Raw genomic sequence first — 23,882 nt, 5'->3', positions numbered from 1 at the left:
GGCAGAAAGGGAGCTGGGGATGCTGATTGACAGCCAACTAAACATGAGCCAGCAGTGTGCCCAGGTGGCCAAGAAGGCCAATGGCATCCTGGCCTGCATCAGGACTAGTGTGGCCAGCAGGAGCAGGGAAGTCATTGTGCCCCTGTACTCTGCACTGGTTAGGCCACACCTTGAGTCCTGTGTCCAGTTCTGGTCCCCTCAATTTAAGAAGGACATTGAGACACTTGAATGTGTCCAGAGAAGTGCAATGAGGCTGGAGAGAGGCCTTGAGCACAGCCCTGTGAAGAGAGGCTGAGGGAGCTGGGGTTGCTTAGCCTGGAGAAGAGGAGGCTCAGGGGAGACCTTATTGGTGTCTACAACTCCCTGAATGGAGGTTGTAGTCAGGAAGGGGTTGGTCTCTTCTTCCAGGCAACCAGCACCAGAACAAGAGGACACAGTCTCAAGCTGTGCCAGGGGAAGTTTAGGCTTGAGGTGAGGAGAAAGTTCTTCCCAGAGAGAGTTGTTAGCCATTGGAATGTGCTGCCCAGGGAGGTGTTCAAGAGGGGATTGGACATGGCACTTGGTGCCATGGTTTAGTAGTCATGAGATGTTGGGTGACAGGTTGGACTTGATGATCTTTGAGGTCTTTTCCAACCTTACTGATTCTATGATTGTCAAGATCTATAGGATCCTAACTTCTGCAGATCATTAGAATGTAAAAACCCAACAGACTCTATCACAGATTCGTTTATGGCAAAATTCCTCAAAGGCATTTGAAGACAATGAATCACTGAGCAAGAAGACAAAAGTGTATTAGCTTAAACCTTCCCTTGAGAAAGAATTGAAAGTCATAAATGATCAGTTAACATTGTGGGAAGAGACACTTCCAGGGAAAACTACCCAAAGAAAAAAACCCACTAGAAGGGAACACATTTTTATATTCATACCTACTGTTGAACTATCTTTATTTCTACACAGAAGTTCACAGAACTTTTCTGATTACTGTAATCTTGCAGTGGAGGTGGAGGGATGGCAATCACTGCAGAGGTGAGGGAATCAAAAACTGTGGTCTGATAAACAGAGATAAAAAACAACACAAAACAACACCAACCCCCCCCACACAAACCACACACCCCCCCCAAACCCCTTCCTATTCATGAGAAAGTTGCTGGAGGGAGCTAAAGGTATATTTGGATACACTGGAAACTGTCTCAATTATAGAATCATAGAATCATCAGGCTTGGAAGGGACCTCAAGGATCATCCAGTTCCACCCCCTCCCGCCATGGCCAGGCAGGGTGTTTTACATGAGGTTTTTTTCTGTCCCTTGTTTCCTGTGTGCATTACAGCCCTCCCCTTTGCCATACAGCCTGCTCTTCTGCCCTGTGCCTGTCTCTGGGGCGGGGGCTGCTGTGCCCTGTCCCCTCTCACTACCAGTGATCCTTTTTTCCAGGCCACCTGCAGCCCTAAGCACTCACTGGTGCCCCAAAGGCAGATGCTGACAGTGTTCCTTGTTGCCCTAAGCCTAGTGTGGTGCACACTGAGATCAGCAATTGGGAGTTCACTAGGAAGCCAGAAAAGCTCTTGCCATGAAGCTTTTGAAGTTACAATTAGTCTTCTGCCAGTAGGATTTAGTTCTTTGAGTTAATGGAACAAGAGAAAAAGAGAAGCAAGCAATCTTTTATCATGAAGATCAGAGTTCCCCAATGCCAGAAAGCTGCTTGCTGGTGTATTAGTGAGCAGCAGCAGCAGCAGTTGTAGCTTATTAGTGCTATGGGTGTAGTACTACATATTTATTCCTAATTTGGGCTCTGTCTAGGAGAAATTATCCATGGGGAAGGTCAGCCTGATGAACAAGGCCAAAAATAAAAGCTCTGTGCCAGGGAGTTGCAGAGCTGCCTGGGAGATGGGAGTTCATGTCCTTGACCCAGGCTGTGCAATACTGAGGATCAGTCTTACCTCTTTTTTCATGTGGGAATGCACAGAGTCTTTTTCTTAGTTGGTGTATGAAGTCTGATTTCTCTGTTCTTACTGGAAATTAATGCAGAAGGAAAGCAGAACACAGGTGGTTAAATTCTGACTCCCCTAAATGCCACAGGAATTACCATTTGCCTGGAGCCTTGGACCACTACTAGAAGAAGCCACAAGTGGTGATCTAGAAACTAATTTTGTTACCCTTGCTGCCAGATTTGTTTTCATTAAGGAAGAAGCCATGAGTGAGAGCTCAGTGACCTGTACCTCAGTGAGATGCAGCCCTGCTAGGGAGCAGTGGGGAGCACTCTCCTAAGCCTGACTGCATTTGTTGTGTGGTTAGACAATGGCAGCTACTGAAAAGAGAAGCAGGACTTCTGCCCATATGAAGTTGGATGCTTTGGAGAAGGAAAAGGATGAGTTTTGTGGAACAGCAAGGACAGGATGAGTAGCAAGTGTTTGTTTAGATGGCTTTTTTTAGTGTTCTGTAAATTGTGAGTGGTTAGCTGTGGACTTCTAGAAATTACTTTGCTCTTACTGTATGGAAAAATGTCCCCAGTCCAATAAGCAGCAGCCAGTGTGCATCTTTATTGTTCTTACTGGTACTGGAAGGCAGCTCTAAGGTCCCCCCAGAGTCTTCCCTTCTCCAGGCTGAACACCCCCAGCTCCCTCAGCCTGTCCTCACAGCAGAGCTGCTCAAGCCCTTGGATCATCCTTGTGGCTTCCTCTGGACTCACTCCAGTAGCTCTGTGTCCTCATTCTACTGGGGACACCAGAACTGGAGGCAGGATTGGAGGTGAGGTCTTAGCAGAGCAGAGTCCTGGGACAGAATCCCCTCTCTTGCCCTGCTGCCCACACTCCTCTGGATGCAGCCCAGCACTCAGCTGCCTGGTGAACTGTATGAGGGCACTGCTGGCTCCTGGGGAGCTGCTCAGCAGCCAACACTCCCAAGTCTATTTCTTCAGAGCTGCTCTCAACCCACCCTGCACCCAGCTTGTGTTTGTGCCTGGGACTGGATATCTTCCCCTTTCTTGAGGATGCAATGCCCCAACAGTGGCTCCTCACCCAAGATACACATCTTTGGTCCCATCTATATGGCCCATTACAGAATCACAGAAACATTCAGGTTGGAAGAGGCTCTCAGGATCGCCAAGCCCAACCCAGAACCCTACTCTGCAAGGCTCACCCCTAAACCAGAGCCCCAAGCACCACATCCAAACCGTCTTTAAACACATCCACCCTTGGTGAACCTGCTCAACCCAAGGTCCAGACCACAATGCTGATAGCTCTCTAATGAAACATGTCAGTTTGGAGAGATGCCCTTAGTCTGCTAAGCAGCAGGCAGTGTGCATCCTCGTTGTTGCTGTTGTTGTTGGCAGGGGAGCGGAGCGGCAGGTTTGAGGCCTTCTCCTTCCAGCATGCAGAACCAGAACCCCACGGCGCCAGCGCCACGGCTCGGCCTGCTCACACCACAGCCTCACAGGTAAACCAGAAACACAGCCCTGTCCCCACTGGAACACCAGCAGAGATTTATCAGCCAAAGCCACAGGCATCTGATGTCTGATGTAGCATTAAATCACAGCACTGAGCAGTCTGACAGTGGATTACTTGCAGTGATTTAGTGCAGGCTGAGTAGGTGGTGTTCCTGAAACAGATGCTTGCTTGTAAAAGAGTTTTTGCAGGTCATGCAGTGGAAAGGTAAGTTTCAGTTATTGGCAGTGGGCCTTTCATTTCTTTTTGTTTGCAAATTTCATTAAATACACAGAATTGTCAGGGTTGGAAGGGACCTCAAGGATCGTCCAGTTCCAACCCCGCTGCCATGGGCAGGGACACCTCACACTACAGCAGCTTGCTCACAGCCACATCCAGCCTGGTCTTCAAAACCTCCAGGGATGAGGCTTCCACCACCTCCCTGGGCAACATCTTCCAGTCTCTCACCACCCTCATGGGGAAGAACTTCTTCCTAACATCCAATCTCAATCTACCCATTTCTAGTTTTGCACCATTCCCCCCAGTCCTATCACTCCCTAACACCCTCAAAAGTCCCTCCCCAGCTTTCCTGTAGCCCCTTTCAGATACAGGACGGCCACAAGTAGGTCTCCTGGGAGCCTTCTCCTCTCCAGACTGAACAACCCCAACTCTCTCAGTCTGTCCTCATAGGAGAGGAGCTCCAGCCCTCTGCTCATCCTTGTGGCCATTCTCTGGACGCCTTCCAGCACCTCCAGATCCTTCCTGGAATAGAGGCTCCAGAACTGGACACAGTGCTCCAGGTGGGGTCTCAGCAGAGTGGAGCAGAGGGAGAGGATCACCTCCTTTGACCTGTGATTTAAGTTCCCATTTCACATCAAGTGCTCTTCAGAGTCCTGTCTCTTGGTGCAGCTCCATGAAGTGGCCTCACAGTGCAAACATAGTCACAGAATTTGTTACCTCTTAGCTTCTCTATTTAAAGCCTTCGTGCAGAGCTCCAGGTAAGCTCTTTGGAGTATAAATTTGCTGAGGAGCACCAGAGCTGTGGTTCAGTGAAGTGCCTGCAGAGTGACACTTTGTTTTCTTGGAATTAATTGGAAATTTCCTAATAACATCCAGATTTTGCTAAGCATAGGGGGCACATTTGTGCTCTGTAAGCTGTCATGTTTCAATCTGGTGTGGACTCTCCAGGATCCCAGTTTAGATCTCTGTCCCCCACACAGTTCCAAGAATTCACATTCCTCTTTTTTTCACCTTGCTTGAGCAGACCATTGTCAAAGAATACCTAAAAGAGCATTTGAGAGTAGACTGCTTCCATTGAAGATCAGCTAAGAACTGAGGTCTTGTACCATGGGTTGTGATTTAAAACTAAGCTTTCTCCTGTAAGCCAGGAACTTCATCTTTTGGACCAAGTAGGTTCCATGCACTAGTTAGGGTTAGAATCAGGATCAGATTTAGGGTTTGGGTTTGCATTTGGATTAAGATTAGGGTTTGGGTTGGGTTTGGGTTTGGGTTTGGTCTTGGATTAGGTTAGGGTTTAGGTTAGTGTTAGAGCTGGGGTTAAGGTTAAGGTTTGGGTTAAGGTTAGGGTTTGGGTTACCATTAGAGTTTGGGTTGAGTTTAGGGTTTGGGTTAGAGCTTGGGTTAAGGTTATAGTTAGGGTTTGGGTTGGGTTGGGTTAAGGTTATGGTTTGGGTTTGGATTAGCTTTAGGATTAGGGTTAGGGTTTGGGTTTGGTTTAGGATTAGGGATTGGGTGTAGGTTAGGGTTTGAGTTTGGGTTAGGGTTACTGTTTGGGTTTGCATTTGGATTAGGATTAAGGTTTGGATTGGGGTTAGGGTTGAGACAGGACAATCTTCAATTTCAGGCACCTTAAATCTGAAAGCATTTTTGAAGCAGGAGCAGTGCTGAAGAAAGGAGGGGATGAGTGTGGTTTAGAGACAGAGGAGTTGGCAGAGAGCATCACCAGGAATCCCTCTGGGATTAGGGCAAAGAAATTCAGTTTCTGTCCTTTGCATGTCTTTCAGAACACCCTTTTTCACCTGGGCTGATCTGCACCCATAAATTCAGTTTCATTCTTTTGGGATTCTTCATTGTGTCACACTGAAGAACCATTTGGGTGGGTAATTAGTGAATAGTTAGGTGGTTAGTTAGTAAACAGGTGGTTAGTAGATAGGTGGCTAGTAAGTAAATAGGTGGTTAGTAAGTAAACAGTTAGGTGGTTAGTTAGTAATATAGAAAGTTGTCTTTGTAGACTGAACATTCTGAAGAAGGCAGCATTAGCTGCAGAGTTCTGACAAGTACTCTGAACTAACCCAAAACTAAGGAAGGGAGGTTCCCACTGATTTTAGTCAGAGTTATGCCAGCAAGAGGTAAATCTCAGAGATGAGAGAGTTCTAAGGGTTGTTGAGATTCCACTGGGGGCAAGCCAGGAGTCAGTAGGCTGCTAGAAAATGTATTTGGGGTACAGACATTCCTTCTCCTACACTTCTAATGATTCTTAGCTACTGTGACATTCCTGAGATTTGAGCTGATGCATCCCTGGAAGTTAGGAACAAGTTCTGCACCAGGAGGGTGGTGGAACACTGGAAGAGGTTGCCCAGGGAGGTGGCTGGGGCCTCATCCCTGGAGATATTTAAGGTGAGGCTGGAGAGGGCTGTGGGCAACCTGATCTAGCTGGGGATGTCCCTGCTGACTGCAGGAGGGGTTGGACTGGATGAGCTTTGAGGTCCCTTCCAACCCAGACCGTTCTGTGGTTCTATGATCTGGTCTTGTATTGATTGTTTCCTACAGCATAACTCCAGGAGGAGGCTGAGAAGTGAGAGCTCCTATGACATAGACAACATTGTTATTCCCATGTCACTGGTGGCACCATCGAAGCTGGAGAAACTACAGTACAAAGAAATCCTTACCCCAAGGTTTGTTCTTCACCTCCCTTAGATGCAGAGAAGGTACCACAATGAACGTGAGGATGTGAACTGAGAATATCATTAAACAGAGCTAGATAGTTTTATAACACTAAGGGGATCTGTTCATGTGCTTGGGGTTTTGTTTCTGAGCACTTCAGTTTGTGTGACAGGACAGCTGCTTGCACAAGGAATTAGTGTGATGCACACGGGGAGGGAGGGGGCAGAGAGGGGGCAGAGGCACAGGCTGGCTACAGACACAAATGGGTTTATAGCATCTTGGCTGTACTGACATTTGTGGCCTTAAGTGTGGCACAAGGCTGACATGCACTGAATGCTGTCTGGTTTGTGTCCTGAAGGTCACAAGAAAATACAGAATTAACCAGGTTGGAAGAGACCTTTGAGATCAAAATAGTTAACTCTGGTCAGTGAGTTAAGCAGCAATGGCTTCAGCATAGATCTTTAAAGTCTATCCACTCTCCTCCAGCAGAAGCAGCTTATTTTTCCCATGCAGTGTTAAGCCTTCAGTCCATGATTCTGGAGACATCTCTTCTTTAATCACTCTTTATTTTAGTGAAGAGAACATCACCAGATTGATCTGTGCTGTAATGCAAATTGCCTGACATGGCCAAATGCATTTGCTCCATGTTTAAAACCTCCACCTTGTATTTGCTTTTGTATTGTCTTTAAAGCTAACAATGTTATTAAGACAAGAGTGGATAGCTTAAAGACTCTGCTGGGAAAATGAAAGGTTAAGGTTTGGGGTTGGGGTTGGGTCTGGATTAGGGTTAGGATTAGGTTGAGGGTTTGGGTTTGGATTAGAATTAGGGTTTGGGTTAGGGTTTGGGATTGGGTTTGGATTAGGGTTAGGATTAGGTTGAGGGTTTGGGTTTGGATTAGAATTAGAATTAGGGTTTGGGTTAGAGTTTGGGTTAGGGTTTGGGGTTGGGTTTAGATTAGGGTTAGGATTAAGTTGAGGGTTTGGGTTTGGATTAGAATTAGGGTTTGAGTTAGAGTTTGGGTTAGGGTTTGGGGTTTGCATTTGGATTAGGTTAGGATTGGGTTGAGGATTTGGGTTTGTATTAGAATTAGGGTTTGGGTTAGGGTTAGAGTTTGGGTTTGTATTATGGTTAGGGTTTGGGTTTGCATTTGGATTAGGTTAGGATTTGGGTTGGCATTTGTACTAGGGTTAGGTTTTGGGTTTGGATTATGGTTAGGGTTTGGGTTTGCATTTGGATTAGGTTAGGATTTGGGTTTGCATTAGGTTAGGATTTGAGTTTGCATTTGTACTAGGGTTAGGATTTGGGTCTGGATTTGTACTAGGGTTAGGATTTGGGTTTGGGTTAGGGTGAGGTTTCAGTTAGGGCTAGGATTAGGATTTGGGTTTGCATTTGTACTAGGGTTAGGATTTGGGTTTGGGTTAGGGTGAGGTTTCAGTTAGGGTTAGGATTAGGATTTGGGTTTGCATTTGTACTAGGGTTAGGATTTGGGTTTGGGTTAGGGTGAGGTTTCAGTTAGGGTTAGGATTAGGGTTTGGACTAGGTTAAAATTTGGGTTTCCATTTGTACTAGGGTCAGGATTTGGGTTTGGGTTAGGGTGAGGTTTCAGTTAGGGTTAGGATTAGGGTTTGGGTTAGGGTTAGGATTTGGGTTTGCATTTGTACTAGGGTTAGGGTTTGGGTTAGGGTGAGGTTTCAGTTAGGGTTAGGATTAGGGTTTAGGCTTGGATTAGAGTTAGGATTTGTATTAGTGTTAGGGTTTGGCTTTGCCTTTGGATTAGGAATAAGGTTTGGGTTAATTTTTGGGTTTGGGTTAGGGCTTGAGAAAGGAAAATCCTCAATTACAGGCACCTTAAATGTGAAAGCAGTCTTGAAGCACAAGCAGTGCTGCAGAAAGGAGGAACAGTGTGGTGTGGACACAGAAGAGTCATCTCCACTGTGGGAATAATGAAGCAGCATTTAGGTGAATTAATTTGACTTTTGTTGTCTCATTTCTAGCTGGAGAGTCATTGAATTTCAACCTTTAGAAAAATCTCCTACAGATGAAGAAGAGGTAGGCAGTGTTTTTATTAAACCACAAGCTTTTAATTATGATATAATATATCATTGGGTTTTTTTCTTCTCCAAAGGCACTGACATGCAAATCCTGGTCAGTTTCACATCTCAAAACCAAAGTATTAAGTACCAGACTTTGGAAATGTGTCTTGTCCCAAGCTACTCAGCTCTGTGGTGGATGATAGAAATGGGAGAACATTCATTCAGTCATTGCCCAGGGAGGTGGTGGAGTGGCCATCTCTGGAGCTGTTTAAGAAGCTGTAGATGTGATGCTTCAGGTTATAGTGTAGTGGTCATGGTAGTTGGGTTGTGGTTGGACTTGGTGTTCTTAAAGGTCTTTTCCGACCTTAATGATGCTATGATTGTTGACTTGGTTGCTTGGTTCTTCTGTCCCTCATTGTCTGTGCAGTCAGCATCCCCAGGCTTCCACCTCCTCTGTTCTTGGGCAATCTGCTGCTGGGTCTCCCAGCTGTCTCTTCAGGGATGGCTGTGCTCTCTCATCCTTTTCTTTGATGGCCAGTTCCCATGACCTTTTGCTCTTCCATGTGTGGGCATTGTTCTGTGGGGCCTAGCACATCTACTCAGCTTTCTTTTCCATGTTCATTCTCCTGCAGCCCTTCTGTTGGGAGCAAACTTCTTCCTGCTGTGTCAGGAATAAGGTAACCTTCAGCATTTCCTGCTTGCCTCCTGAGCCAAGTTTGCACATCTAATGCTGCTGTTGCTTCCCCCAGACAGAGGAATCTGCCTTTTTGTCTTCCAAAAAGTGTCCCTGGACTTTGCAGCTGGGAGTCCTTTTCTCCACGAATCAGGGGGTTGAGGCATTTCCTAACCCCAGTATGAACTGCCAGTAGGTCTGGTCTCTTGGCTGCTTTCCTGCCTTTCCAAACTCTTTGTGGCTTCTTTTCCAGAAACCTGCCAGTTTTGCTGTTCTGGTCACATGTCTAATCTCCCTCCAGTCTCTGCTGTAGGCCACTGCCACCTGTGGGACTTGTCATCATACCATCATAGTATCACAGAATGGTCTGGGCTGGAAGGGACCTCCAAAGGTCATCCAGTCCACCCCCCTCTGCAGTCAGCAGGGACATCCCCAACTAGATCAGGTTGCCCACAGCCCTCTCCAGCCTCACCTTGAATATCTCCAGGGATGGAGCCTCAACCACCTCCCTGGGAAACCTCTTCCACTGTTCCACCACCCTCCTAGGAAAGAACTTCTTCCTGATATCCAATCTCAATCTGCTCTGCTCTACTTTGAAGCCATTGCCCCTGGTCCTGTCCCTGCAGGCCTTTGCAAACAGTCTCTCTGCAGCCTTCTTGTCGCCCCCTTCAGGTCCTGGCAGGTTGCTCTTAGGTCTCCCTGGAGCCTTCTCTTCTCCAGGCTGAACACCCCCAGCTCCCTCAGCCTGTGCTTGGAGCAGAGCTGCTCCAATCCCTTGATCATTTTCAGGGCCCTCCTCTGGACCCTCTCCATCAGGTCCATGTCCTTCCTGTATTGAGGACTCCAGACTGCACACAGCACTGCAGGTGAAGTCTCAGCAGAGCAGAGCAAAGTGGCAGAATCACCTCTCTGGCTCTGCTGGCAATGCTGCTCTGGATGCAGCCCAGGCAGCCCTTGGCCTTCTGTGCTGCAAGCTCACACTGCCTGCTCCTGTCCAGCTTCTCATCCACCAGCACCCCCAAGGTCTTTTCCTTAGGGCTATTTTCTAACACCTCCTCCCCCAGCCTGTATTGACAGTGAGGATTGTTCCAGCCCACAATATCTGTTCATGAGCAACTTTTTCAGAGCATCTTTACAACTGAGGTTTAGGTGCCTTAGAAGAAGATTGCATTTGGGTAGCAGTACAGAGAGTTATGCTTAAATTTTGCTGCTCCCTCGAGGTAGAAAGTGCATCCTCCACAAAGGCACTTGGCTGCCTTGGAGTTTTACCAGGGCTGTGGCTTCCTGCCAAATGAACCTTTCATCTCCAAGAGCATCGTGGCCTCAGCTCCCTGCCTGGTGTAGTTGTACTCATTTGGCACCATCCTTCCTCTTAGGGCACAAGGAAGAGAAAAGCTGCTTCTGTCCTCACCTTTTCCCGTGCACTTGAGAAATCCTGGTGAAATCTGGCAGGCAGGTGATGTCACCTCCAGCAGTGCCTTTTGGTTTGGTACCACCTCTGCTAGCTGGAAACATTGCCTGACTTTCTTTTGCAGTGAGAAGGTCAAATTTACATCCAGAGGAGAACTCTCATGCAAGAATATTTGATTAAACTGTTTGGAGAATAATTAAGAGGACAGGAAGGGTGCCCTGGGTAGTGAGAATTGACTGTTCCTTGCTGTCTCTTCCTCCTGCTAACTGGGATTCAACAGTGATTTGCCTTCAGGGGTTCAAGGGCCTTGCTTGAAGGGCTGAGTCCATTTTTTGTTTAGGTTACAGAGCCCATGCAGATGTCCTGATTCAAGCACTTGTGGTGTATTTTTCTGAAGGCACTTCAAGGTGTATTGTTATGCAGGCTACCCTGGGCGACCCTGCTTTGGCAGGGAGGGTTGGACTGGATGATCTCTGGAGGTCCCTTCCAACCTCTTAACATTCTGTGATTCTGTGGCTCTGTGAAGCTGCTGGGCTAAGGGCTGGGCTCCTTCAGTAGCCCTCCCAGTACATTTGCATTTGGCATGACTGGCTGATCCTGTATGATTCATCCTTTGGCCAGGAAATAACTCGAGTTAACAATGAAGCAGCTTTGCCTCCTGCTGTGGTCCGCTGCTTCTGTATTGTCTGTCAGCTGCTGCGGGGAGTGAGAGAGATGTCAGAGCGGAGAAAAAGGCTGAAGATCTTGTTTGTCTGAATCATCCTTTGCCAATTTCTTTCCCATTCTTTTGGGATCGTGTTAATTGGTTTGGATGTTTTTCAGTTCGCTGAGAATAGGTGGTTAGAATCAGAATTGTCAGGGTTGGAAGGGACCTCAAGGATCATCCAGTTCCAACCCCCCTGCCACGGGCAGGGACCCCTCACACTACAGCAGCTTGCTCAGCATCCACTTTCTTTAGGTTTTAGGCTGAGTTAAATTTGTTACCATGTGAGAGTGAAGAAAAGACAGCAAACAGCAGCACTGCCTCTGCACCATTTCCTGCACTCTCTGACACTCCTGAAGTTGTTCCTTGCACTAAAATCAAGGCAAGCTTCAGCAGATCATTCATGAAATACAAGAGAGGGCAAAAAGTACTTTCTGCTTTTATACAAAGTAAGCTTTTTATTGGCTTTCCACTGCATAGCAGCCTGTGGTGCTCCTGTGTAATAGTTTCCTTTCTCCCTGTCTTCTGCATGGCTGATTTTAAGAGCTGTTCTTGTGGCAGCCCAGCAATTAGGGATTCCTTCTACTTGAGATCTTTTGCTTTTGCATTTAAATGAAGAAGAGAGAAGGGAAAATGAAACAACTTGTATCCATGCAATAAACATACAACCAAGGTTTCTATGAGTAACAAAAAGACTAGGGCCACAGATCATAGAATAATAGAATTGTCAGGGTTGGAAGGGACCTTAAGGATCATCCAGTTCTAACCCCCCTGCCACGGGCAGGGACACCTCACACTACAGCAGCTTGCTCACAGCCACATCCAGCCTGGCCTGAAAAACCTCCAGGGATGAGGCTTCCACCACCTCCCTGGGCAACCTCTGCCAGTCTCTCACCACCCTCATGGGGAACAACTTCTTCCTAACATCCAATCTCAATCTATCCATTTCTAGTTTTGCTCCATTCCCCTCAGTCCTTTCACTACACAACACCCTAAAAAGACCCTCCCCAGCTTTCCTGTAGCCCCCTTCAGATACTGGAAGGCCACAAGAAGGTCTCCTCAGAGCCTTCTCCTCTCCATACTGAACAGCCCCAACTCTCTCAGTCTGTCTCCATAGCAGAGCAGCTCCAGCCCTCTGCTCATCCTCATGGCCCTTCTCTGGACACCTTCCAGCAGATGTTCTACAGGAGCCACACTTTCAAGCACAGGAACTCAGCACTCTCTGTAAACCAAGCCAATTTATTGGAGTTTCAAAGGCTTACCCTTTTTTTGGGGTGCCTATTGGGTTGTTTCTGGACATTTTGCCGTGGACAAATCTAATTGCTCAGCAATGCAAAAGTTAATCTGCTACTTGTGTCAGCTCTAGCAGTTGCCCTACAAGTGCTTGAGTTTTGGAGACAGAACATTTGAGTTTCCCCATTTGCATTCAATGCCTTTGCAGCCTGTGACTGCTCTAAGGCATGGGAGGCTGTGGCCCATTGGTTTTCCTCTTTTTCTTTTTGGTTTTAATTTGCCTTGTCCAGGTTAAAGCTTCTGGCATGGCAGGGCTGTAAAGTGATGTTCAAGATTATTTTGTAGTTGTTTCAGTCATGAGAAATGCTTTGGAATAATCCAGTGTGTAATTAGCTCTGCAGAAGTCTGTTTTCCTGGCCTATGACTCAAGTTTTTCCTGTGAAGCCAAAGACTGAAGCCCAGACCTAGCTGTTTTGAGAACCTTTCAGAAATATTCCTAGTGCTATTCAACATTAAAGCCACAGTGTCTTGTAGCTTAACTGGATCCAAATCTTAACTTTGCTTGAAGCCTTTTCTTCTGAGTGAAATCATTAGACATGCCTCACAAACAGCCCTTCCTAATAGTCCTTTCTCTCAGCATCACTGCCAGCTCCATCCACCCAGGAGTGACAGCTCTTTTGTCCTGTTTGCAAAATGACCTTGGGGGGGGGGGGGGGGGGAGGATGTGTAGGGGGAAATATTGAATTGCTCCAGCTAGAGCAACTTTAAATGAACCTCAAGTTGGTGGAGGAAATAGCTAACGTGTTACCAAGCTCAGGAGGGGGCAGAACCAAGTCAAGACCTTTTCCTCTTATCCCTCCTCCTTTTATCCCTGGAACAAAGAAGCCTTTTCTAAAAAGAAAACCTCCTGCATGTTGTTGTTGGTCTGCAAAGGAATGGGGTGAAATTCATCCATAGAGTCATAGAATTGTTAGGATTGGAAGGGACCTCAAGGACCATCTAGTTCCAACCCCCTGGACAGGTAGGGACACCTCACACTACAGCAGCTTGCTCACAGCCACATCCAGCCTGGCCTGAAAAACCTCCAGGCATGAGGCTTCCACCACCTCCCTGGGCAACCTCTGCCAGTCTCTCACCACCCTCATGGGGAAGAACTTCTTCCTAACATCCAATCTCAATCTACCCATTTCTAATGTTTTTCCATTCCCCTCAGTCCTGTCACACCCTGACACCCTTCAGATACTGGAAGGCCACAAGTAGGTCTCCTGGGAGCCTTCTCCTCTCCAGACTGAACAACTCCAACTCTCAGTCTATCCTCATGGCAGAGCAGCTCCAGCCCTCTGCTCATCCTCATGGCCCTTCTCTGGACACCTTCCAGCACTTCCAGATCCTTCCTGGAATAGAGGCTCCAGAGCTGAACACAGTGCTCCAGGTGGGGTCTCAGCAGAGTGGAGCAGAGGGGCAGAATCCCCTCCCTGGCCCTGCTGACCACACTTCTCTTGCTGCAGCCCAGGCTCTGCTTGGCTTTCTGGGCTGCAAGTGCTCACTGCTGGCTCCTGTTGAGCTTCTCATCCCCCAGCATCCCCAAGGCCTTTTCTCCAGGGCTGCTCTACAGCCAGTCCCTGCCCAGCCTATATCAGTGCCTGGGATTGCCCCAACCCAGCTGCAGGACCTTGCACTTGGTCTTATTGAACATCATGAGGTTGTCATGGGCCCAGCTCTGCAGCCTGTCCAGGTCCCTCTGGATGGATCCCTTCCCTCCAGCTGTCAGCCACACCACACAGCTTGGTGTTGTCAGCAAACTCAGTGCCACTGTCTATGTCACCAACATTGTCAGTAAACAAGCAGTTTACATCTGCTATCCCCAGCCATGGGAAAGGAGAACAGTAAGGCTTATTTCTGGAGTCCTCACAACTCTTTCCTTGCACAGGAATGTGGACCTTTAAGTTTGGAAAGGAAGCTTTGTTACAAGTGAAGTCGCTTCCCAGCATGGGAAGTTTTGGCAGTTTGCTAAAACAAAAGTATTTTTAAATGTCTTTTAAGGTTTTTCTTTCCAAATTATCTTTTGTTTCCACTTCAAAGGAAATCTGAGCAGGCAGAAAAATGCTGAATTGTCCCTGTGGGAGCAGCACTTTTGCAGTTCATCAAATTCTCACTTTCACACTATACATCACTGACCTTGGAGAGACAGAATCCCAACTGAGATGCAGCCCAGTGTCATCCCAGTGACCAGGCTGGCAAATTCCAGAGAGCTGGAAACCCATGGAGCTGACTTGCATGAAAGGAAACCAGCAGCTAACAAAGTGGCTTAACATAAATAAACAAAAGCAAGGAGGAGTCTTCCAAAAACAGTCATGAGATGGGCAAACAAAGCTGGCCTGTTTGTCTGCAGGTTCCTGTGGAGGGCTGGGCTGAAGGGGAGGTAGGCACCTACAGCTCTAGCAAGGAAGTCCTGTGGCTGATTCAGGTAGCAGTTAAGTCATTGGGAACCTTTATGCTGACCACATCAAACTGCTGCCTGGGTTGGAAATCATAGAATCACAGAATTGTCAGGCTTGGAAGGGGCCTCAAGGATCATCCAGTTCCAACCCCCCTGCCATGGCCAGGGACACCTCACACTACAGCAGCTTGCTCACAGCCACATCCAGCCTGGCCTTCAAAACTTCCAGGGATGAGGCTTCCACCACCTCCCTGAGAAACCTCTTCCAGTGTCTCACCATCCTCATGGGGAAGAACTTCTTCCTGACATCCAATCTCAATCTACCCATTTCTAGTTTTGCTCCATTCCCCTCAGTCCTATCCCTCCCTGACACCCTAAAAAGTCCCTCCCCAGCTTTCCTATAGCTCCCTGCAGACACTGCAAGGCCACAAGAAGGTCTCCTGGGAGCCTTCTCCTCTCCAGACTGAATAACCCCAACTCTCTCAGTCTATCCTCATAACAGAGCAGCTCCAGCCCTCTCATGGCCCTTCTCTGGACACCTTCCAGCACCTCCAGATCTTTCCTGGAATAGAGGCTCCAGAACTGGACACAGTGCTCCAGGTGGGGTCTCAGCAGAGGGGGAGAATCCCCTCCCTGGCCCTGCTGGCCACACTTCTCTTGCTGCAGCCCAGGCTCTGCTTGGCTTTCTGGGCTGCAAGTGCTCACTGCTGGCTCCTGTTGAGCTTCTCATCCACAGCACCCCAAGGCCTTTTCTTCAGGGCTGCTCTCAAGCCAGTCCCTGCCCAGCCTGTATCAGTGCCTGGGATTGCCCTGACCCAGCTGCAGGACCTTGCACTTGGTCTTGCTGAACTTCATGAACTTCAGCTAGGCTTGGGCCTAGCTCTGCAGCCTGTCCAGGTCCCTCTGGATGGAGACTATCAGCTACACCACACAGCCTGGTGCTGATGGTGCCTCAGTGCCACCATCCATATCACCATTGGAGATGTGCTCTTTGGCAAGCCCAGTGCCAGTTCATAGCAGCATGAATACATTTCACTTGTCCCCAGGATGCTCAGGAACTACCTCAGTGCTGCAAGGTTTGATACAAAGCATGGTTTCTGCCAGGAAAACCTGAGGGCTGGGAGTTGTCTGGAGTGGAGGACTCCCAGGTGCCAATGTAACCTGTACTGTGTGGTGCTGTCTGGCACTGCAGTGAGGACTCTGCCCTTGGTGCTGCGTTTTCTGTTAGAAGAGAGATGATGTCACTTGGGTAACACCACTGAGGATTTTGTTTTGGAGGAAAAATTCCAGTCCATTTTCCATGACTGCCTGATTGTCACAGAATAAGTCAGGGCCTGGAAGGGACCTCTAAAGCTCATCCAGTCCTGCAGTCCCCCTGCCAGAGCAGCATCACCTACAGCAGGTCACACAGGAACACATCCAGGTGGGGTTTGAATAGCTCCAGGGAAGGAGACTCCACAACCCCCCTGGGCAGCCTGCTCCAGGCCTCTGTCACCCCCACAGGGTAAAAATTCTTCCTCTTGTTTCTCTGGAACTTCCTCTGCCTCAGCTTCCACCACTGCCCCTTGTGCTGGCATTGGGCATCCCCCAACAGAGCCTGGCTCCAGCCTCTGGGCACTCACCCTGCACATCTTTAGCAACAGCAATGAGGTCACCTCTCAGGCTCCTCCTCTCCAAGCTCCAGAGCCCTCAGCTCCCTCAGGCTCTTCTCATGAGGAAGATGTTCCACTGCCTTCATCACTTTCATGGCTTATTGGTAGAATTCTTTTCCAGGACTGATGTGGCAGTGCTTTAGAGGGATAATTTCTATCCATTTTCCATGACTCCCTGATTGTTGGTGTAATTATTTTTCCAAGCCTGATCTGGCAGTGCAGCCTCACAGCTCCTATGCTCAGGAATTGTTCCTCCCTAGAATTTCTCTGCTTGTTGAGTTGGGAATGGTTGGCATTAAATCCATGGCTGCAGCGCTCTATATTCTCACCAACCTTAGCTTTTTAGGTGAACTCTGAAGAAGTTGGATGCTTTGAACCACTTGAAAATACCTCTGAGCTCTGCTGGAGGGGTCCAGCCAGCAGCTTGCCCTGCCATCTTGTGTGACCTGCTCTAGGTGACCCTGCTCTGGCAGGGGGGTTGGACTGGATGAGCTTTCGAGGTCCCTTCCAGCCCCTAACACTCTGTGGTCCTGTGAGCGAGGGGGAAGGGCAGCAAAGTGCTCTTTACCCAGCCTTAACCAGGCCAAGGAACAAAGGTGCTGGTGTGGTTCCAAGGAAGGAATGAAGAGGGTTGTTTCAAAGTGAAGGTCAGATGCAACAGCTACAGCTGTGCTCTGCCTAAGCTGCTTGCTCTTGCTTGCCCTGGAGCAGTCAGTCAAAGAAGTGCTCACATTAGGGCCCAAGTCATGCATATCAGAAATGGTCTTTTCAAGGCAGAAGCCATTTGCTGCTTGGCTTCCTGGCAGGAATGCAGCACCTCAGGTTTGCTGAGTTCCTCTCCATGTGGAGCTATCAGAGTCCTCAGTGATCTCAGACCTATTTCTCCATGCCTAAAGAGCACCTGGCAAATCCTGCTGCCTTCCAGCCTCCTCCTAAAGCAGTCTCTGGAAAACCCTGGAATGTTTGCTTGTCTTTATTATGTGCTTTTACCACTGCCTTGATTTGCAGATGAATACTTGTCATCTTCATTTTCTGCCTCTCACCACAGGGAAAAATCTGTTAGTTGCAGGGCTGGGGTGGGGGTTGTATAATTTCTGTATCCATTGAAATCAGCCACAGACATGTAAAGAAATCAAGTGAGAGTGACAGCATCCCATACACCAGAGCTCTAGTGAGGATGTAAGCTGAATGCATGGATTTGGAGGTGCCTTGATGTGTTTGGTGAACCTTTGCAGGATGATAGAGGTTATTAGCTGTGTGTTTGGTGAACATTTGGTGAGGATGATGAAGGTATTGGAGCACTGCCCTATGAGGAGAGGCTGAGAGCTCTGTGGCTGTTTAGTCTGGAGAGGAGAAGACAGAGAGGGGATCTGATCAATGTCTATCAATAGCTGAGGGATGGGGGTCAAGAGGGAGGGGACAGGCTCTGCCCAGTTGCATCCTGGGATAGGAAAAGGGGCAGTGGATGGAAACTGCAGCACAGGAGGTTGCACCTCAACATGAGGAAGAACTTCACTGTGAGGGTCGCAGAGCACTGGAACAAGGTGCCCTGATAGGTTGTGGAGTCTCCTTCTCTGGAGCCTTTCCAGCCCTGTCTGGATGTGTTCCTGTGTGACCTGTGCTGGATTCTATGCTCCTGCTCTGGCAGGGGGGGTTGGACTCAACCATCGCCAGAGGTCCCTTCTGACATTCTCTGATCTTGTGAACCTTTGCAGGATGAAAGAGAGCATTGTCTGTGTGTTTGTTGAACCCTTGCAGGATGATAGATAACACTGGCTGCCTGTTTCTCGTGATGTTCATGATTGTGGCAGCAGCCCTCCCTGTGTTTTGTTGCAGGTGGAAGATCTGTCAGATGAAGCTTTCTCCTTACGCCACGCCAAGTACGAAGAAAGAGAGCGAGCGAGGTGGTCGCTTTGGGAGCAGAGCCGCTGGCCCAGGAGGAATAGCAGGCAGGTGTATTGACCTTGATAAGAGCTTTCCTTCAGAACCACCACTCCTGCTTGTTGCTGCAGCAGGTTCAGACATGCTGGCACAGAGAGGTTGGAAAATGAGAGCACTCTCCATGAATTAGCGTCAGGCACAGTGCCAGGGACGTTTGGCTTTGTGGCTGGAAAGGGAAGGCAGTTCTGAAGCACTGCAAAGATCTGGCAGGTCAGTGGCCTGGGTTTAGTGAGTAAGTCTCACTCCTGTACTGAGCACACAGCTCTGCCAGTGTGTGCCGCTCCCAGACATTGTGACGTTAGCCACCCAGTGTAACCTGAGCCCTTCTTTACTCCCTTTAGGTTAAAGTCCTCTGCATTCAGAGACTCACTACCAAAGGGGCTTGGGCTGTGCCAGGGACCTTCTGCCTTCCAACTGTCATAGTTCATCCTCACAGGCTGGCTGGGGCAAAACTCAGCAGTCTGACCCCTAAAAGTCTTGCAGATGTCATAGTTCATCCTCACAGGCTGGTTGGGGCGAACTCAGCAGTCTGACCCCTAGAAGTCTTGCAAAAAAGCAGTGCACCCCAGAGGGAGCATCATAAACCTCTATCTGCAGTTTGGCTCTGGGAAAATGATTCCCATAATCACTTAACAGGATCAGAGGATGTTAGGGGTTGGAAGGGACCTCTGGAGATCATCAAGTCCAACCCCCCTGCCAGAGCAGGACCAGTGAATCCAGTGCAGGTCACACATCCAGACAGGGCTGGAAAGGCTCCAGAGAAGGAGACTCCACAACCTCTCTGGGCAGCCTGCTCCAGTGCTCTGAGACCCTCACAGTGAAGAAGTTCCTCCTCATGTTGGGGTGGAACTTCCTGTACTGTAGGTTATATTCATTTATATCCACTTCAGAATCTGCCAGGACAAAAAGCATCCTGTAAATGCTGGGTAACTTTTTTGGTGCTATTTATCATCCACTTGGGTCTGCTCTTGGCTGAAAGTGAGCCATGACACCATGAATCAATATGCAAAAATAGCTTGCTTTGTTTGTTTGTTTTAAATGCAGGACAAAATTAGAGTTAAAGCATATTAAGGAGTTCTATTTTCAGGCCATTTTGAACATAAGCTGTAGAAAAGGTACTGGGAAGTACAAGTTCTATATGTGCCCTTAACTCTGGAACTCGTTCTGAACTCTGGATGAGGCTCTGGCCAGCCTGATCGAGTGTGGGGTGTCCCTGCCCATGGCAGGGGGGTTGGAACTAGATGATCCTTGTGGTCCCTTCCAACCCTGAATGATACTATGATAACTCCTTGGGAAAATCTTGATGCTGTCTGAATTCAGAAGTAAAAATGCCATGGGTAGGAGCAGGGCCAGACTTCCACCTGGCATTTAAGATTCACAGAATGGTTTAGGTTGGAAGGGAACATAAAGATCATCCAGTTCTAACCCCCTCCCAGCCCACCCTCCCACCAGCCCAGGTTGCTCAAGGCCTCATCCAGCCTGGCCTTGAACACCCCCAGGGAGGAGACATCCACAACCTCCCTGGGCAGCCTGTTCCAGTCTCTCCCCACCCCCACTGGCAAGAATTTCTTCTAATCTCTAGTCTAAATCTGCCCTCCTCAAGCTTCAATCCATTGTGCCAGTACTTGATATCAAGTTCAAATTTGCATTGAAGGTCAGGCCAACATTTGTCATCTTACTATAATATTTTGGCTGCTTTGAAGATGAGTCTAGAGCAGATGTGGGGAGAGGGAGCCCAAGGACTTGCTGTTTCACCTTGAGTTACATTGGCACAGTTTGCTGACAGTGCAGTTTGGACTCCACATTCCCCCAAGTGGGAACAGCCAAGGGCTCACTGACTTCCCTTGTGCACAACTGCAGTTGTGATGAGCACATGGAGCATGGTACAGGAGTGGGACCTACCACCAACTCTTCCTCACTGGGAGAGTGCCACTTCCAGCCCTGTTCTGTCTGGTTAGCTCCTTCACATAGCTCTGCTTTGGCTGGTGACAACAGGCTTGTCAAGAACCACCTGTGCTCTCCCCTGCTCTTTGGATTTAAATAAGTGTCCCAGAAATCACAGAAACATTCAGGTTGGGAAAGACCCTCAGGGTCACCAAGTCCAACCCAGAACCCTTCTCTACAAGGATCACCCCTAAACCACAGCCCCAAGCACCACAGCCAAAACACCTTCAAACACATCCAGCCTTGGGGACTCCACCACCTCCCTGGGCAGCACATTCCAAGCCCTGACCACTCTTGATGGGGAAAAATTCTTCCTCCTGTCCACTCTGAACCTGCCCTGCTGCAGCTTGAGGCTCTTCCCTCTTCTTCTATGGCTAATCACCTGTGAGAAGAGACCAGCACCAAGCTCTCCACAACCTCCTTTCAGGGAGCTGTAGAGAGCCAGGAGGTCTGGAGGAGGTCCTCTGCTTCACAGTAACCATCCCCAGCTCCTTCAGTTGCTCTCCATCAGACTTCTTCTCCAGGCCATTCCCAGCTTCCTTGCCCTCCTCTGCACTGGCTCCAGCACCTCCACATCTCTTTTGTCTTGAGGTGCCCAAAACTGGACACAACACTCCAGGTGTGGCCTGTAGATAGAATAGAATAGAATAGAATAGAATAGAATAGAATAGAATAGAATAGAATAGAATAGAATAGACCAGACCAGGTTGGAAGAGACCTTCAAGATCATCGTGTCCAACCTATCATCCAACACCACCTAATCAACTAATCCATGCAACCAAGCACCCTGTCAAGTCTCCTCCTGAACACCTCCAGTGATGGTGACTCCACCACCTCCTTGGGCAGCCCATTCCAATGGGCAATCACTCTCTCTGTGTAAAACTTCCTCCTGACCTCCAGCCTGAACCTCCCCTGGCGCAGCCTGAGACTGTATCCTCTTGTTCTGGTGCTGATTGCCTGGGAGAAGAGACCAACCTCTGCCTGTCTACAGCCTCCCTTCAGGTAGTTGTAGACAGCAATAAGGTGACCCCTGAGTCTCCTCCAGGCTAAGCAACCCCAGCTCCCTCATCCTCTCTTCACAGGGCTGTGTTCCAAGCCCCTCACCAACTTTGTTGTCCTTCTCTGGACTCATTCCAGCAAGTCAACCTCCTTCCTAAACTGAGGGGCCCAGAACTGGACACAGGACTCAAGGTGTGGCCTAACCAGTGCAGTGTACAGGGGCAGAATGACCTCCCTGTACAGGGAAACTGAGCCCAGAAAAGAAACCCTAAACCATTCCTGGGGATATGGCAGGACAGGGAGTAGCTCTCATGGCTCTCTTCTTTTCTTACCCCACACTAGATCGTACAGCAAGAATGCTGATGGCCGGCACAGCCAAGATGTGGTGCAGAAGGACCAGCACAGCAGCTCCACTGCCGAGCTTCCTCCTGACTCAGCTTCAGAAGCCCACAGCTCTATTTGTTCAGGGATTGCACAACTCTGCAGAGAGAGCCAGGAAGCGAAGGTGAGTGCTTCCAGCAGTTTCTGGGCCTGGTCATGCCATCAGTGACCACTGTCTCCAACCTCAAGCAAAGAAGCTGAGCATACCCTCACAGCCTCCTGTCTCACTGGTCAGAGTGACAGGCTGGCACCCTGGTTCATGTGGACTGAAGGTAATGCTCATGCTCAGAACTACAGTGCCATGTTTACAGCTTGGTTTAGACAGTGCTGCTAGAATCACACAGAGTCACAGAATGGTCTGGGGTGGAAGGGACCTCCAAAGCTCATTCAGTCCAACCCCCTCTGCAGTCAGCAGGGACATCCCCAGCTAGACCAGGCTGCCCAGAGCCCTCTCCAGCCTCACCTTGAATATCTCCAGGGATGGGGCCTCAACCACCTCCCTGGGCAACCTCTTCCAGTGTTCCACCACCCTCATGGTAAACACCTTGTTCCTAACATCCAATCTAAATCTCTTCTGCTCTAGTGTGAAGCCATTGCCCCTGTCCCTGCAGGCCTTTGTGAATTCAGAGCCATGCTTTATGAATCAAGCCACGGTCTCTCATGCTCAGAGCTAGAGTGCTATGCATTATGAATCAAGCCCCCCAAGGTCTGGCAACAAGTAAAGATTTAACTGCTCAGCACACAGAGCATGTGCTTTTGGGGCAAGCATCAGGAATCATATAATCATAGAACTGTTTGGGTTGAAAAAGCCCTCTAAGATGATCCAGTCATCATCATCAACCCAGCACCACCATGACCATTAAACCATGTCCCAAAGCCCTGTGGCCTAACCTCCAGGGCAGCCTGTTCCAATGCCTGACCACTCCTGCAGCAAAGAAAGTTTTGTGAATCACAGAATTGTTCTATCATCTGAGACTGGGGAGAAAAGGCCGATTCCCATTTCACACCAACCTCCCCTCAGGCCACCATGACCCTGCTGGTGCCACAGGAGCTGAGCTGGGGCTTGTCTGGGATTCACTTGGAAGTGTGCTGGATCTGCTTTCAGGGATGCTGGCCAGGGTACTAGACAGGACTGATGATTACTGGGTCAGGTATCCTGATGGTCTGGTAACATGGAATACAGCTTCCTCCTGCCTGTACTGTGCCTGTTCACTTGCAGCTCTGTTCCTAGTTGCAGCCAGGGTGAATACAGAATACAGAATAAAGCAGGCTGGAGAAGACCTTTGAGATCAAGTCCAACCTGTCTAATCAACTCACCCATGACACTGAGTGCCTCATCCAGGCTGGGTTTAAACACTTCCAGGCCCACCTCCCTGGGCAGCCCATCCCAATGGCCAATCTCTCCTTCTGGGAAGAATTTCTTCCTAACATCCAACCCAATCCTCCCCTGGTGCAGCTTGAGACTGTGTCTTCTTGAAGCCAGCTTACAGTGCCAGCTGGTGCCTTGCAGTGGGGCATTCGTTTACCTGCAGAGCCCTGCAAATAGAGTAAAGACAGACACACATTTGTTACTTGACAGCAGATCGTTCTGGACATGCTGAAGCATATCCAGAGAAGGGCCACGAGGATGAGCAGAGGGCTGGAGCTGCTCTGCTATGGAGACAGACTGAGAGAGTTGGGGCTGTTCAGTGTGGAGAGGAGAAGGCTCCAAGGAGATCTTCTTGTGGCCTTCCAGTATCTGAAGGGGGCTACAGGAAAGCTGGGGAAGGACTTTTTAGGATGTTGGTTACTGATAGGACTAGAGGGAATGGAGCAAAACTAGAAATGGGTAGATTCAGATTGGATATCAGGAAGAAGTTGTTCCCCATGAGGGTGGTGAGACACTGGCAGAGGTTGCTCAGGGAGGTGGTGGAAGTCTCATCCCTGGAGGTTTTTCAGGCCAGGCTGGATGTGGCTGTTAGCAAGCTGCTGTAGTGTGAAGTGTCCCTGCCCATGGTGCCTGCCCAGGGGCTTGGAACTGGCTGATCCTTGAGGTCTCTTCCAATCTTAACAACTCTGTGTTTCTATGGTTCTGTACACAGCTAACCACTCCAGGCTCAGCTGAAATCCCTTCCTCCCCCCGCCCCCTTCTTTACCCTCTCTCCTAAC

General features: G+C 48.9%; 1 protein-coding gene and 1 long non-coding RNA gene across 8 annotated transcripts in view; one reads left to right on the top strand and one right to left on the bottom strand.

The window, feature by feature from the left end:
• The window catches only part of KANSL1L (KAT8 regulatory NSL complex subunit 1 like), a 101,825-nt gene that overhangs the window by 76,142 nt on the left and 1,801 nt on the right, over positions 1 to 23,882 (top strand). For all 7 annotated transcript variants that reach the window (XM_068137870.1, XM_068137872.1, XM_068137871.1 and 4 more), the window contains 5 exons: positions 3,329 to 3,432; positions 6,210 to 6,334; positions 8,319 to 8,373; positions 18,306 to 18,418; positions 21,696 to 21,858. In XM_068137870.1, coding sequence (XP_067993971.1) covers positions 3,329 to 3,432; positions 6,210 to 6,334; positions 8,319 to 8,373; positions 18,306 to 18,418; positions 21,696 to 21,858 — 560 coding nt within the window. The remainder of the gene's footprint in view (positions 1 to 3,328; positions 3,433 to 6,209; positions 6,335 to 8,318; positions 8,374 to 18,305; positions 18,419 to 21,695; positions 21,859 to 23,882) is intronic.
• On the bottom strand, positions 8,357 to 23,855 carry LOC137441050 (uncharacterized). The gene is made up of 3 exons (XR_010987306.1): positions 23,052 to 23,855; positions 20,737 to 20,980; positions 8,357 to 9,018 (listed from the first exon to the last, which is right to left on the bottom strand). It is a non-coding gene; the product is annotated as an uncharacterized lncRNA (long non-coding RNA).

This window comes from Melanerpes formicivorus, unplaced genomic scaffold (genome assembly GCF_026170545.1).
Source record: "Melanerpes formicivorus ecotype bairdi unplaced genomic scaffold, bMelFor1.0.p_v2 SCAF_5, whole genome shotgun sequence".
In the NCBI taxonomy this organism is placed as follows: Eukaryota; Metazoa; Chordata; class Aves; order Piciformes; family Picidae; genus Melanerpes; species Melanerpes formicivorus.
Note: the sequence above shows the minus strand (reverse complement) of the source record. Positions and strands in the feature narration are given on the sequence as shown.